Source organism: Leopardus geoffroyi, chromosome B1 (assembly GCF_018350155.1).
Source record: "Leopardus geoffroyi isolate Oge1 chromosome B1, O.geoffroyi_Oge1_pat1.0, whole genome shotgun sequence".
Classification (NCBI taxonomy): Eukaryota; Metazoa; Chordata; class Mammalia; order Carnivora; family Felidae; genus Leopardus; species Leopardus geoffroyi.
The window spans coordinates 120,324,382-120,341,511 of NC_059327.1; the positions used below are offsets into that span (position 1 = coordinate 120,324,382).

A 17,130-nucleotide genomic window follows, 5' to 3' on the forward strand; every position below is an offset into this window, starting at 1 on the left:
AAAATTATCCCATATGGTTCTATGCATGGCTAACCAGCCTGGCTCCAACAAACTTTTTATCATTAGGAGAAAACAGTCTCAAAATAATTCCCTACCAGGATTAGAACTGGTTCATGTTCAGATGTTAAACTAAGTGGGATCATAATATAATATTAGTGACCTTTTGTAAGGAGTGCACATCTAAATCAGTTGTCTCTCAGAGCACTTTTGCCCTTTGAGGGGTCGGGACAGATGTAATGGAGGCAGATATGTATGGCATCTTGCACAAAGCCCAGAAGACGTTTAGCCAAATATTTCACAACAGTTTTCACTCCTCAGCATGGTTAAGCTGTTTCAGTTTCTTTTTTTTTTTTTTTTTTTAATTTTTTTTTCAACATTTATTTATTTTTGGGACAGAGAGAGACAGAGCATGAACGGGGGAGGGGCAGAGAGAGAGAGGGAGACACAGAATCGGAAACAGGCTCCAGGCTCTGAGCCATCAGCCCAGAGCCCGACGCGGGGCTCGAACTCACGGACCGCAAGATCGTGACCTGGCTGAAGTCGGACGCTTAACCGACTGCGCCACCCAGGCGCCCCAAGTTTCAGTTTCTTAACGTGAAAAAATCAAGATACTGATCCGTAATTCCGAGAGACAAAATCTGAAGCCTGTATGTCAGACTACATCCTGGCATTCAGCAGTCATTGATAAGTGTAGCGGTGAGTATGACAATGATGATGGTCATTCTAACAAAGGCTACCTAAATGTAGCTAGTACCTAAAATGTGCCGATGGCTGTTCCGGTGTTTCATGAGAATCAACTTCTTTTAACCTCATAACCACCCCATGAACAAGTGCTCTTCTTATCCCATTTTGCACTTACGGTGCCTGAGGCACTGAGAAAGTCAATACCTTGCGGAAGCTCACATCTCTGTCCTAGTAAGAACTGTAATAGCAGCAGCAGCCAGTAGCATTAATGATAAGGATTATTAAACTGGTAAAAACACCAATGTGAACAAAAGATAACGGGACTTTCTTTTGTATTTCACTGTAGAAACAACAGCGAATTCCAGAGAGATGTTTCAACAATGAATAAGTATAAATCTTGCCAAGGATGACAACCTAAGGGTAATATTGATATGCTCTTTAGACTTTATCAAAGCTTACTTCCTCATGGTTATATCCAGGGTTTTATCTAGACTGATGGTGTATGAACGTCTGATGGATACAGCCCTAACTGTGGTATTCATGCTACTCTTTGTCCTTGTGGTGTCCACATGTGTTTAAAAATCTGCATTCATTTCCTGTTGCTGCTGTATAAAATTACCACAAACTTAGTGGCATAAAGCAACACAAATTAATTATCTGACAGTAGAAAAGGTTAGAAGTCTGAAACTGGTCTCACGAGGCCAAAATCAAGACATCGGAAGGAATTTGTTCCTCTGAAGGCCTTGAATCCACTTACTAGCATTTTCCAGTCCCGAGAAGCCATCCACAGCTCCTGGTTAATGGCCCCATTCCTCCATGTTCAAGCCAGCAAAATTGGGCTGAGTCCTTCTCATGTTGTCACGTGTCTGATACCCCCCCCCTGCACCCACCCTCCTGCAACCTCTCTCTTTCACTTATAAGGGTCTTTGGGATTACACTGGGCTCCCTGGATAATCCATGATAATCTCCCCATCTCAAAGTAAACTGTTAACAATCTTATTTCCATCTACAACCTTAATTTCTGTTTTCCATGTAATTTAGCATATTCAGAGCTCCAGGGATTAGGATGTAGACACCTTTGGGGAGGCTTTATTCCATCTACCAAACAACAGAATACTACTTTCAGCTCTAGTTCTTTTCTCCCTTTCTTAAAATCTTCTGAAGTAAAACAGATATATGTACAAGTATACCTTCTGCCTCTCCTCACAGAATATTTGCAGGATATCACTGATTAAATAGTTTAAAAGATCATTGTTTAGATTTCTCGTTCAGTCAAAGTAAATGATACATTAGAAGAATTTTCTAAGAGTCAATTAGGAGGGGGTTGAAAATTCCTTTGAGGATGCAAAGCATTAGGCAGATGCAAATCATTAGCCTTGCATCTTTAGAGTACTCTTTATGGCAGGCATTTTCAATATATTTTAATCACATCTGTATTATAGCCTTGATGATTTTAAATATCCTAATGGCCTTCGTTAAAGACTGTTTTTCTAGCATTATGTTGTAGATATTTTACTTCCTATTATTTCACTCACCTCCAAGGACCTTGAGAGCAGCAAAACTTTCTAAGTGTTTACAACTGTTAGTTAGAAACAGTTGTGTCTATTTTATCCCTTGCAAAAAATGTTTCCATGTTGACCTACTAATGGTAACATTAGTTGCTTATTTTCTACCAAAATGGCTTTCTATATACATGCTTACTTCACTCGACTATAAAAATGGAAATGTCCACATGGGAGGATGCTTTTCTAAAATGGGTGTACACATGCAGTTGTGTGAGAATAAAATGAGTTCATTTCAGAGAGTTATAGAGTGGCTAGTAAGCCAGGCTTTGGAGTCAGGCTGTCTTGGAATCCAAATTCAGCCAGCTTCAAGCAAATAATTAACCTCTCTGAGCTTAGATTTCCCCCATGAAATATACAGATAATAGCAGCTACAAAATCAGTTATTGTGAGAATTAAATGAGATAAACTATATAGAGGATTTATCGTCATTCCTGACACCTGTAAGTGCTGATTAAAACTTCATTTCAACACTTTTTTTAAGTTGAAATTGGTCTTTGGAGGACAGCATTTGCCAGTGGGTGGGATCCCAATTCCCAGAGACATAGTATCAGGGAATCATGGAGCGAGGAAGTCCTTCCCTTTAGAATACTTCTTTAATCCTGACTCGGTCAAGGACAGTGTCTCAGATTGGAGCTCTTGTAACTTCATGAACTCCAATACTATCAAATAGAGGTTGACCTGTGTGTCTAGAGCCTGCCCTTACTTAAAATTGTTTCAAGACTACTTTACTTTCAGTCTGTTTATTTGTATGGTCACCTTCTCTTTATGGCAAAGGGTAATGATTTTTTCATTTATGGTACCGATATAAATGTTCCTTTAAAACATATGTAAGCTGAAAAAAAAAAAGTTAGTTTAAAGAATTTTTTTTTTCTTAAACAACAGAGTACTGTAGCCAAAAATTTGAGGAAGGTTTTGTGAGAATGACTGAAATTTGCAAAACTCTGTCCCAAGGGACTGTACTCATGACTGCATTCTGAAATGAGTAGTGACTTTCTGGAACAGAAGTTACGCATCAGGAATCACCCCCAATAGCCACAGTAAACACTCTTAGCTGTAGCTCATCCTGCTAACTAGTTCTCATGATTAAATTATTGAGATCTCAGAAGGCTGAAGGTTTCTGAGTCATCTGATGTTGACTTAGAGTGAAGATAAAAAGAAATAGTGCCATTCAGCTTTTCCATACCTATTTCACTTAAATACAGTCCCTGAAGGCTGGAGCTACCTTTTTATGTATTTCTTGAGCCTAGCACAGATCAGGAATACATGTTTGAAGAGTGAATGATGAAGGATAATTAATCTGGCATAAGATAATGAAGGCATTAGTCCACTCTTTCTTGACGAATATCCTCAATCCTAAATGCCCAGAGAAAGCAATTTTAATTTTTTTTAATGTTTATTTATTTTTGGGAGAGAGAGAGAGAGAGCAGGAGTGTGAGTGGGGGAGGGGCAGAGAGAGTGGGAGACACAGAATCCAAAGCAGGCTCCAGGTTCTGAGCTGTCAGCACAGAGCCCCGCATGGGGCTCGAACTCACGAACTGTGAGATCATGACCTGAGCCTAAGTTGAACACTTAACTGACTGAGCCACCCAGGTGCCCCAAGAGAAAGCAATTTTAATTTCTGCAGTGTTATTCTCTTAAAATAATAGATACTAATTGAACTATTATTATGAGCCAATCATTCTCATAAATAATTAATATGATCATCAATATACATAATGTCTCCTGGGCATCACAGCAATCACAGCGTTCATTAGTGACAGAGCCATTAGGTGATCATGTGCTTTTTTGGCTTCAAATCCAGTGCAACGGAAAAATATTTCCTATATTATTAAAAACTGTTTAGTCTATCTTTAGATTAATAATAGTCTTGTATGGATAATGATCTATTCTTTATCCAAAAAATCACTGTGGATTCTCCTTTTGTTTTTAAACATTGTGCAATAATTTATATGAAGAGAGAGCAAAATTGAAATATTTATAAATGACAGGTCACCAAATAGCCAAGCAAATGTAACTTTAAAGTGCATACACAAATAGTAAATATATTAACACTAGAAAGCTGAACAAGTAAAACTGTTAAAAGTAAAATAGAAAAGTAAAATAGAAAAATAAAAAGTAGAAGTATATACACTGTGTTTTTTCCTACCCTAATCATAGTTTTTCTATTTGCCCCAGAAGATTTTTTAATACGCTAAGTTATATTAAAAGGTTATAGACATTTTAGTAAAAATAACTAAACTACTTGTTATCAGATTAAAAGATAATTTAATATTGGAAAATGCCCTAAATTATCTTTGTGTGACAGGTTTTGTGAATTTTTAATACTTTTTGTCATAATCAAAGAAAGCTCTTCTGCAAACCAATTTGAAAAAGAAAGCCAAAGCCAGGGTTGTTATTATCTGAGGCTAGATTTACACCCCAGCAATAGGGCATTCAGAAGTGACAACGACTTCATTTCTCCTTTTTTCATAAATTTAACTGGCTACTTTACTGTCACTCCTGTGCTACTAGCTAATCAGTAAACATCTCTTAATGCTGCGCTTACCTCTGCTGAATGGATGCCAGAGGCTACGCCTTCCTTTCAAGAGCATCCGGTCTATCAGAATAATAAAAGTCACTGTCATAGCAGTGTTGCTTACATGAACTGTTAGCCAGTCTCCAAGATTAAAATTGTCAGTTTAAATTATTTGCGTTTGTATCAGTTACTGTTTTTTCCATTAGGAAAATATTTCAGCAATAATTTATTTGGGTGACTTCTAATAACCTATATGCTTGCTTCAAACGTGTGTTTCATTGACACACATTTCTAACATGGAAACAATCTGGTTACGTCCAAGTAGTCAAATTGATATTATTTTTGGAATGTTCTGATGAATAATAGGCCGATTTTTGAACAATGTGAGGTCACTTACATAGCTTACATGATTATTCACACAGTGGCAGGTTTACATAGTCTGACAAATGAAAATACCTGCAAAATCAGTTGAGATGCACACATGTTATTGAAATACCAACTGCGTGAACACACACAGTCCAAAATATTCTTATATTTAGAATGCCTTACACATGTTCCCAGTTTCATTTCATTCCTACTTTACTTTCCCCAACAGATAATCCCCTTCTGATTTTATTCCTATTTTCTCTAACACATCTCACAATCAAATCTCTCATTTGAATAGTTAGAATTAATCATAAGGGAATTAAAGAAATAGGCATATTGTGTGTGTCTTACTCAACCTGTCAATGCCATTTTCCCTACTGTATACCTTCCTCTGTTTCTATTCTTATTATACGCCCACCTCCCTCTCATTCAAAAGATGGCCAGGCCCAAGAGCTGAGGAAATCGCACAAAAAGCAGTGTTACCGATCTCGGGCTTGAAAAGAACCATCCTCTCAAGAGCTACTTGCCATTTAACAGGGATGAAAACGTGGTGCAAAAAACCCTCTTTCTCTACCAGTGTTCAGATGACAATGCATTCCATGGTTAAATATGTTCGTGAAATATTGGATTAGAGAAAACTGAAGATACATAGTTGCAGAAATTTATCAGACCAGTATGGAATGTCCCAGTATGCACATTAAAACTTATTTCACAGAACACTTTCTCCAAGGAACACATATGGTACACAATACAGACTGAACAGCACAGTACTAAAAAAAGAAAGCCCTGGAAGCATGAGCTCAGGTTTTCCAGGTATTGGCCATCAGGTAAGAGAAATTATGAACCACCCTTCATAATCTCCCACGTGGCCCACCATTTTCACCTAGCAACAGGCATGACAATTATCAATCACAGAGCACCTACTATGCTGCAAGTATTACCAAATGTTCTTTCCTCTTTTCATCATGAGTACAGAGAGGTCTTGTAACAGAATTACCTAAAGAATGAGGAGCCTAGGCTTTTATTTGTACCAGTTGAGAAAATCGTTCTAAGGAGTCATAAAGCAATAAAATATTTTAACGTAATAAAATGAAATATGAACATACTTTTTAATGAATCTTCTATATTCTCCTAAGCAGAAGCAGGAATGAAATATGTGTTAATAGCTAACTTCACAGCAGACTGGTCCTCACAAACGAAATAGAAAAGCTCTCCCTTTCTTTCTATAATTACACCTGCTTTCTAATTACCCATAGGTTACTCTCAACCCGAAATTTGCTTAGGAGAACCTTCCTATTATTCTTCTGACCCTGAAAGATCTAAGTGAGACGTTATATAGATTTATACTCTATTAGGAGTAAACTGCTTAGACATAATTCAAGCAATTCTGAAGATATCACTAAATCTTTACCTATATAACTAAATCAACTGTTATTTTTACCTGTATGATATTAGAAATGCCTTCATCCCAAAAGCTAAGAGACTTTGAATCTGCTATTATCCAGTTTTTGTGTGTGTGTTGGTTTTCTTCTTTGCAGGGAGGGGCAGAGAGGATGTATGATAATATACTTTATAGTTGTAGGCTAAATCTTCAAGAATAAAGAAATGAAAATTAATCACATTTTTATCTTAAAAGAATATGATGTAAAATTCTTGGGGCGCCTGGGCGGCTCAATCGGTTAAGCGCCCAACTTTGGCTCAGGTCATGATCTCGTGGTTCGTGAGTTCGAGCTCCACATCAGGCTCTGTGTTGACAGCTCGGAGCCTAGAGCCTGCTTCAGATTCTGTGTCTCCCTCTCTCTCTGCCCCTCCCTTGCTTGCGCTTTGTCTCTCTCTCTCTCTCTCTCTCTCTTTCTCTCACTCTCAAAAATAAATAAACATTAATTATTTTAAAAACTGAATTCTCAAAATGGGAGAAAACTGTTCTTTACCCATTAACTAGTTTCCCTGAAGACAAAACACAATTTCACATATAAAATCACATAATTTGTTTTCCTGGCAGACCATAGGTTTCATCCAGTTCAATCTGTAGAGAATAACCAGAGAAACATGTTTGAGATATTATTGTGTTTAATAGAACAATTAGAAAGGTTGAACAGGAGAACAAAAAAGGACATTTACATGAAGCTCTCAATCTTGAGATTCAGATGTGACACCAGAAATACAGACAAGGAATCATGTAAACACATTCCATCTAATAAAAGTGAAATTTGAATACTGAAGGTATTAATATCTGCCGTTTGCTAAGCGCCTGCTATAAATGCTCCAGGCATTTTTCATACAGAACTACATTCAATTATATCAAAAATAGATATGTTTCTTATCTCAGATATAAATAAATTGGATTTTAGAATTTTTTTAATTTATTTATTTGGAGAGAGAGTAAGCATGAGTGGGGGAGGAGCAGGCAGAGAGGGAGAGAGAATCAGAAGCAAGCTCTGTGCACTCTCAGCGTGGAGCTCTAAGTGGGGTTCGATCTCACAAACCATAAGATCATGACATGAGCTGCAATCAAGAGTCCACAGCTTAACTGACTGAGCCAGCCACTCAGGTTCCCCAAGAAATTGGATTTTAGATGAGTAATTTGTTTAAAATCACACAATAAGTGACAGTTTCCATATTTGAGTTGATATGAATAGTTACAGATATTGATATAGAGAATCAATCCACAAACATTGACATATTTAGTTATCTTTAAAATATATTTACGGTGTTAAATTGGAAAAATGTATAGGAAAACAGGTGAGAGATTAGGAGAATAGGTGACTGCTCTATAATACAATAAAAATCTTGATATATTTTAAACTGCAATTCTATATGTATATTCAAAGATCTATCTTAAATTTCTTTTAAGGGGCACCTGGGTGGCTCAGTCAGTTAAGCTTCCTACTTCAGCTCAGGTCATGATCTCGTGTTCGTGAGTTCAAGCCCCCAGTCTGGCTCTGTACTGACAGCTCAGAGCCTGGAGCCTGCTTTGGATTCTGTGTTTCCCTTTCTCACTGCCCCTCTGCCGTTCACACTCTTGTCTATCTGTCAAAAATAAATAAAACATTAACAAAATTCCTTTAAAAAGGTTGTGCATGCTTTTTTTTCATTGTAACATCTTATACTGTTTAAAACTAGGGACGCCTGGGTGGCGCAGTCGGTTAAGCGTCCGACTTCAGCCAGGTCACGATCTCGCGGTCCGTGAGTTCGAGCCCCGCGTCGGGCTCTGGGCTGATGGCTCGGAGCCTGGAGCCTGTTTCCGATTCTGTGTCTCCCTCTCTCTCTGCCCCTCCCCCGTTCATGCTCTGTCTCTCTCTGTCCCAAAAATAAATAAACGTTGAAAAAAAAAAATTTAAAACTAAAAAAACATTAGATATTTTCCTTCCTATAATATTAATGCAAAGGTCACAATTAATGATTCAAAGAATAAATTTTGTGAGAAAATTCATTTACCTGGAAAGACATTTTAAATATAGAAAGCAAACTCTTGTTACATTTACTCATAGAACCACAACAGGAAAGTTCAACTTTCATGTGGTTATAACATGAGTGAGTGGAAAGTTTCCAACTTCGTCATGTGGTTTAAATAAACCAAGTTACTATATATTTCTTCTGAAACCTAGGACCTTTTATACACAAAATTTTCTACTCAAATTAATCCAATAGAAGATTTAATAGCACTTAAAGTTGATTCTCCCCAAATAAGTATATAAATATAATACAATTCCAAAGCAATGAAAGGCATCTATTTTTATTGGTGCAGATCCAGCAAATAGGAGATGGCTCATGAGCCAGAAATTCTTGGGATCCTGGCACCAGTCTCTTTCAGGTGCCAATAGCTCATTCTTCCTGATTCCCCAGCTTCCTGATGGTTATAAAATAGCAGATGCCCCTGGCCACTTATGAAAACTGGTTCCCATAGCCTAGTTAGGAAAATTATTCCTGGTGGTCCAGACTAGAGTTCGCTCCCAAATCCTTTACACCAAATATGTAAAAGCTAATTTCCTATATCAAAGTCCTTTCTGCCTAAAATGGCTAGATTGCTTTCATTAAATGTCTCCAAATCAAGTGTTACACAATATTCCAATTGTTTCATGGAAGGGGGAGAAGTAGATAAAATAATCTCTTAACATAAGTAATAAAAAACTAATAATAAATAAGAAATTTATGGGATTTCTTAAATAAGAAAATTATGGAAAAGAAGATCCCTCAGGGGGCACCTGGGTGGCTCAGTAGGTTAAATGTCCAACTTTGGCTCAGGTCATGATGTCACAGTTCATGAGTTTGAGCCCCGTGTTGGGCTCTGTGCTGACAGCTCAGAGCCTGGAGCCTGCTTCGGATTCTGTGTCTCCCTCTCTCTCTGCCCCTCCCCCACTCATGATCTGTCTCTCTATCTCGTTCTTTCAAAATTAAACATTAAAAAAAATTAAAAAATAAAATCAAATGAAGATCCCTCAGGAGAACTTTCCTTAGCAGATATTGGCTTGGAAATAAACAAATACATGAGTGGAACAGAATAGACAATTCAGAATGCAGATTCCAGGATACATGAGACTTTGTGGTATGGCAAAAACGGAATAGATGACACTTGAACAATGTGGGGGTTAGAGGCATCAACCCCTTATGTAGTCAAAAATCCTCCTAAAACTTGTGATTCCCCCAAAACTTAACTACCAATAGCCTACTATTGACTGGAGGCCTTTTCAATAGCATAAACAGTCTATTAACACAGATTTTATATGGTATATGTATTATATACTATATTCTTACAATAAAATAAGCTAGAGACAAGAAAATATCAACAAAATCATGCAGAAGAGAAAATACACTTACAGTATTACACTGTATTTATTAAAAAACAAAAAACATGTACAAGTGGACCCTTACAGTTCAAATTCCTGTTGCTTAAGCATCAACTGTATTTCAGTTTACTGGGAAGAGTATGGTTCATCTAATAAATGCTGATTTCTCAGCTGGCTTTAAGTTTGAAAAACTTAATCCCCCAGAGGGACTGCGATACTAGCTAGTAAATTATGCTACTTTTATACCTCCTCTTTCTCCTTGACTAAGATTAAATGTCATAAGCATTCTCTCTGTAGGCCTTGATTTAAATACATTTTTAAAATCTGCTAGAAGTAATATGCTATCAATTTTTAAGGAAGTAAAAACATCCTATTAAAACTATTAAAAAACACTATTGTAATTTTATGATTAATACAATTTTATAACTATATAATTCAAAATTCTAAACTTCTTAATAGTGCTTAACTCTTAGAATATTAACCTTTGAGTGAATTATTTCCTCACCAACTCTAGGGACTTTAAGTTTAGGGACAAAAATAACTGCATGGATTTTCTTCAATTTCAGTAATCAAGTGAGATAACTCCAAATATTCTTATCAGGAGAACCACTAGACTTAGAAGGCATCCTATTCTCAGTGCATAAAAGACCTAATTCACAGATTGTTTAACTTGCGATGAAAGATGCAGAATAGACATCATCTTAACAGTAACTCTCTAAAAGGGAAGAAGCTTATGGAAACAGAAGAGACAGTATTTGAGAAATACAGGTATTCTAGCCCCACATGTATTTTTTTCCTCCAAAAAAAGAGAAAGTCATTCAAACTACCTTACCTAAAAAGAATGTGAGTGTAAAGATACCACAGTCATCTTATGGAGACCAGATCAGAAAAACAAGTGCAGGTGGCCTGGAAATGGAAAGTCGGAAACTAAGACTACTCCCTCTTTCAGTCCTCCTTAATTCTTTCCATTCATCTTGCTAATGATCCATCGCGGACAAGAGTCAACTGGCTGTCATCCTCTATTGTGTGTCATTAAACATTATCCTTCCCCCTTCCACTGACAACAGTCTTATTAGCTCTTGTTTGAAAGGAAAGAAAGGCTTTGTTGAGTCCAACAAATCTGTAAAAGCAGACAACACACATCCAGTAAGCAAAGGCAGCAAGCTGCCTCTTAAATGCCTATACTTGACCCAAGTGACTATTTCCAGGAATCTGAATGACCCACGGTTTTACCCATTTAACACAAGCATGGATGGATAGGACATGATAAAGGATGGTTCTCAGTCTATAGATAAGTGCCTGGAGTAGTGAAAGTTTTAAACTTTTATTGACAAGTGATGAGAGAATTAAGGAAATTATCTCATTAACTGAAATAAAGGTAGAATTTTGCCTCAATTTTATCTCACTGACTTTCTCATTAGTGATGCAGTAGTTCACTAATTGTACTAAAAATGCAGTTGTCTCCTGAAACTTTTAATCAGTCTATTAAATCCAAATAAAATGTGATCAACCAATGAGGAAAATGTGTAAACCTTAGGGATTTTGCACAGTCACAAGAAATACTCTACAAGTTGTCATTCTAGTGACATGATTTTACAGAATCATACCACTTTGATGTGGTATGTTTCTTTCCCACATCTTTGATGTATTTCTCTGCTCTCTAAACTCTTCCTAAAAAGATATGATGACTTGGAAGTTACAACTTTAATAGTTTAGACAAGTTCTTGTAGGAAATGAAATAACACAATGAATTATTAAATATTTTCATATAATTATACTGAACCATATAACTTCTTGTTCAAAGTAGGTGCTAATTTGATGCTCTCACTTATCAAGGTAATGTGATATCCATATCATATGAATTCAAAGTAGTAACACAATTAGTGGCAGCTATTAAAAGAAGGCCAAGGGGCGCCTGGGTGGCGCAGTCGGTTAAGCGTCCGACTTCAGCCAGGTCACGATCTCGCGGTCCGTGTCCGTGAGTTCGAGCCCCGCGTCGGGCTCTGGGCTGATGGCTCAGAGCCTGGAGCCTGTTTCCGATTCTGTGTCTCTCTCTCTCTCTGCCCCTCCCCCGTTCATGCTCTGTCTCTCTCTGTCCCAAAAATAAATAAACGTTGAAAAAAAAAAAAAAATTTAAAAAAAAAAAAAAAAAAAGAAGGCCAAAACTTCAAGTGGTCTTGACACTATGTTATTTTTCTGACAGTTAGGCATGATCCTTTCTATGGCTATATTAGAACAAAAAAAAAAAAAAAAATGAGTGAAAATATTGATCCTAATCAAAGGATGATGCTTAGTCTTCAGCATGGATCATAACCCCAAAATGAGGCACATGGCAAATGAAATTCCAAGTCAGAACCTATTCGTGTACTTTTTTAGTATGTCTTCTTTATAAAGCAGAACACATAAAAAATGAAGCATGGGAATTACTAATACAGAAAAGCAGAAGAGCTTAAAAGAAAGGAAAAGATGACAAAGTATGATAAAACATAACTTATTTTAATTAATTGGATACAAAGGAAATCTTGTAAAAGACCATACGTAAGGCATTGATAAATCACTTCTTAGGATTATAAAGGGAAGTGGTCTTTCTGGATTATTTCAGTGAGGAGCACTTGAAAACAACAAAGACATTTATATTCAGTGGTAAATGTCTAAAAAAAATCATTCTTTTTATCCGAGTGAAAAATAAATACAAAGGGGGTATAATTCCATATAATATTTGGTATTTTTACCACTCGGACTATTTCAATGTCTGCAGTGAAACTTGGATACTATTCTTTATATTTAGAATAGGAAAGAATTACAAGGCCATATAACAGCTTATTTTTAAATAATAACTTCTGGAATGTTTGCCCTTCCTATTCTTATTTCATAGCTGTCTCTAAAATTACTGTATGATATTACATAATATATAAAGTAATAAAATAGCAACTGTAACTTAGGTAATCCGGTAACAGCTATTTAAATTCTTAAAATGTGTGACTTATATTTGGCAGGAATGATATTCTTTACATTGGATTTTTTTTTTAACCAAACAGTAAATATTTGGGTAGATTCTCCATCTTCTTATAATTCAATGAATGATCCCATAATTTTCAGTTTGATGCTTACTTTTCCACATATATTTATATTTTTTAACTAGATCATAACTGGTACTGTGATATGGGTAAATAAAACATGCTCTCAATTTGTCTTAATCATTCCCATTTTATCCTTTCCTGTAAATGCCCTAGTCTAATGCCCTTTTAATCACTCTATCCTTAGTTCTTCTCATTGTGGGTTTTTTTTCTCCTCTCACAACTATTTCCCACAATACTTCCCCAAGGATATAGCACTATCTTTCTACAGGAAGCCATATGCCCTAATTTGTTTCATGTGGGAACTTGATGGCTTCATTCAAGTTTTCCCCCAATTTTATTTTATTTTCTCCAAAAACAGAGAGTTTGTTTTCTCAAAAAAAACTCTATCTTTTATATGTAAATATTACACTATTGACCAATGACCTAAGAATTAAAATAATAGCTAACATGTACTAAGCAATTACTATTTGCTCTGGCACCCTGAAAATCACTTCACATGTATTTTCTCTTCTAATCCTCAAAAAGACTCTTTTGAATAAGGATTATTATTGTCTCCACTTTTGCTTTTTAAATGGATAAACTGAGGTAATAACAGATTTAGTTATATGTCTAAGATTGAACAGCAAATAATCAATAAAGCTGGACTGATGTGAGGCAATCTGAGTCCATAGGCCTTCAAAAGTAGGGCATGATCACCTACAATGTGTGCAGATAGATGTGGTGAAAAAGTTCCCCCTGATTCTCCAAGTACACACCACATACACTGCTGTTTAAGTCTGGAACCCTAAGCATTAGATATTACAGAATTATTCCCGTTAAAATGAAAACGCCCTAAGAGAGCTACCTCTCTTTTAAAATCTCAGCAAAAGCAACTTTATCTGAACATTTCCAGCTGGTCTGAAGAAGGCAAGTTTTACCAGTTGCCAGAACAAGAACCAAGGTATTTTCTTGGAAGGAGAAGTCAAGGTTATTTGCTATGTTAGAAGACTGAAGACAGGGCGCCTGAGTGGCGCAGTCGGTTGAGCGTCCGACTTCAGCCACGTCACGATCTCGCGGTCCATGGGTTCGAGCCCCGCGTCGGGCTCTGGGCTGATGGCTCAGAGCCTGGAGCCTGTTTCTGATTCTGTGTCTCCCTCTCTCTCTGCCCCTCCCCCGTTCATGCTCTGTCTCTCTCTGTCCCAAAAATAAATAAACGTTGAAAAAAAAAAAATTAAAAAAAAAAAAAAAGAAGAAGACTGAAGACAGAATAAAAAGCTTCAAATCTTCAAGAACTTCATGACAGAGAGAGAGACCCAGACAAACCGTGTCTCTCACAAGTTATACATAAGCATCGAGCACATGGTGAATCACGGTAGATGCCTTCTGGGTTTTTAAAAAAATTTTTACTGTTTATTTTTGAGAAAGGGGGGGGGGAGAGAGAGCACAAGTGCACAGGGGAGGGGAGGCAACCCAGGGAGACACAGAATCCAAAGCACACTCCAGGCTCCGGGCTGTCAGCATAGAGCCCAATGGGGCTCAAACCCAGGAGCCTTGAGATCATGACCTGAGCCGAAGTCAGACACTTTACTGACAGAGGCGCCCCAGATGATTTGTTTTTAAGCTAATTATTTATTTAACTCCCTTCATAAAAGGCATCAAATAATATTAATAAAAAATACACAAAAACTACGGGGTGGGTAACAGTCTGTGCTTTAAAAAATAAACAGTCCTTATTGAAGGTAGTAGTTAAATTTGTTTCTAAAATCACTAGGTTTGGAATAAAGCAAAGAAAGAATTTCTCATTTGGACATTGGTGGCCAGTATCTAGTTAAACATAAACCAGAAAAATACATTTCTAAATGGAATTTTCATCCACTATGCATATTTTTACATTGTTTTAGTACTGGGTATCATATCTTTCCTGCTTCCATTAAAAGACAAGTTGGATACTCACAGTGTTTACCATTTTATACTCATATAACTACACAACTTTTGTAGGGGGATAAAAGGTTGTTGGCGAAGTGATGAATAGATGATCTTCAAATAATAATTAGTTATGTGGCCATGGGAAAATCACTACTTGGGTCTCAGCTTTCTCTTCTCTAAAATGAAGCAGTGAACTAATTTCACCACAACGTGCCACATTAAGCTAAAATCTACCATGCCGTGGTAACATTTGTCCAAAGCAGACAGAAAGGACACACAAAAAAGCTCTCCATATATGAGAAGAATTAATCAGAACTACTCATAGAAGACAACTCATGCCTAGGAATAGGCATGGGTTAATACCAAAAGTCAGCTCCTTATAAGAAAAAAATGTAATTACCTTGGCCAAAGGAGGTAAATGAAGCAAGTGATAAATACCACATTGGGAAGGAGCAAAGGAGATGGGGGAAATCACACAGGAGGCACAGGAATAATCAGAAGTAAATACTGGGTCGCATCACTCTAGCATTATTCACAATAGCAAGTCCCTCAAAGTATTACCTGACTATCGAGGGGAATAAAAGTCATTTTCTGGCTAAACCGTTCAATCATGAAGTTTGAACAAATCGTAGCCCATTCTATTTAACTAAATTGTTAAGCTGAAATCATAAATGTTAGCACATCAAGATATCGTGGGCTCTAATTTTTTTCTTCTCATTTAAATCGTCACAAACACGCTTCCCATTTTAAGACACGCAGTCTTTTTAAATGTATTTGTCAAACATGCACACTATCCAAGAGAAGCAGCATGACCTTTAAAAATGCTAGGAAGCTATGAAGAATTCTATTCGGCTAATTAGTATTTTCAGATTTTCTTGTATTTCTCACTGTGAACAACTCCAGTAATCTTAATACCCAAGTGAAGGCTTTTTTTTTTTTTTTTTTAATTTCAAAACTGGACACTTTATAACCATTAGTTCACAAATCCATTTAAAACACCCCAAAAGAACTGAGTACAACTGCCTTAACATCCATTTATGTATTCAACCACATTGACTGCTTCTCCTTTGACCAAGGTAGCAAAATCTGCGGAGTGAGGGGTCTCTACCCAGAGTAACCCGTCCGCTAAACGGATCCCAGTCCATCCCAGAAATTTACCGGGTTGGATTCTGAAAGGCTGGGCAGGTAAACCGGACAAGCGGTTTTGCAACAACAACAAAAAAAAAAAAAAAAAAAAAAAAAAAAAAAAAGTTGACACAATTTTTAGGATGACGCAGAACTTTAAAACACGCGCTTAACTTTTAACTTTAAAACCCATTCCAAGGTGCCTGGAGAAACTAGAGGGCCCTGTCCCACGCGCTCTGGAAAGTTCCAGGCACTCCGAAGTTGCGGACTTTGACGGGACGAACGAGAGGCGCTCCCACTTCATCCCGGCCAGACCACCCCTCCAGAGTCCATACTCCCCCCGCCCCCCCCCCCCATTACAGTTGGAGCCCGGTCGCCAGCCGAGCGGCAGACGCGGCGGGAAGAAAGGGGCAGCTCCGGTGCCCCGGTTCCCGACGCGCGCGGGCGTCAGCAGCCCGAGCGCAATGATCGCCGAAGGGTGCGCGCGCAGTCTCCGCCGAGCCCTGGAGCCGCGCGGCCGGCCTCGCCCTCCCGCCGCCCGCACGCGCGAACACCCACCTGGGGGCGCTGGGCTGCCGGGGGCCCGCTCCCGGCTCCCGCCCGCCCGGCCCGACGCTGCAGGCAGCATCGCGGCGGCTGAAGCCAGGCAGCCTGCGGACAGGACTCTGCTGCCCGAGATTCTCGGCGAGATCGTCTCTAGACGCGCCCCTTCGTCAGCCCACCGCGGGCGGGTCTGGCCGCAGGGCCCGGAAACGCAGCCCGTGGGCTCAGGCCACAGGGTCACCACGAGGCCTTGCGAGGGCGCCCTGAGGAAGTGAAACTGCCCAGGGGCTTGCGCTTGCCTGCTTTTTAGGCTGCTCTCGTTTCTCCTAACAGTCTCTGGGCCTGTTCACTCCGGAGATCTTAGAGCTGCGATACCTGTGACACCAGCTTTTGTCCCATTCTAGGTCTTCCACTTTGTCCCCACTTGCGGGAAGAAATAGGGATACCAGATGTAGACACTTGCTGGGAAAGGGGAGCGACAGATACAGATATATGGATCTGGTTATATAAATAAAGATACAAAGATGTAGATGCAGATATACAGTTGAATTTTTTTATAT

The 17,130-nt window shown here is 38.2% G+C and overlaps 1 protein-coding gene across 1 annotated transcript in view; it reads right to left on the reverse strand.

Annotated features, from left to right (window-relative positions):
• The window catches only part of BANK1 (B cell scaffold protein with ankyrin repeats 1), a 311,973-nt gene extending 295,091 nt beyond the window's left edge, over positions 1 to 16,882 (reverse strand). The window contains exon 1 of the mRNA XM_045471780.1: positions 16,586 to 16,882. Coding sequence (XP_045327736.1) covers positions 16,586 to 16,655 — 70 coding nt within the window. The 5' untranslated portion in view covers positions 16,656 to 16,882. The remainder of the gene's footprint in view (positions 1 to 16,585) is intronic.
• Positions 16,883 to 17,130: the final 248 nt, after the last annotated feature.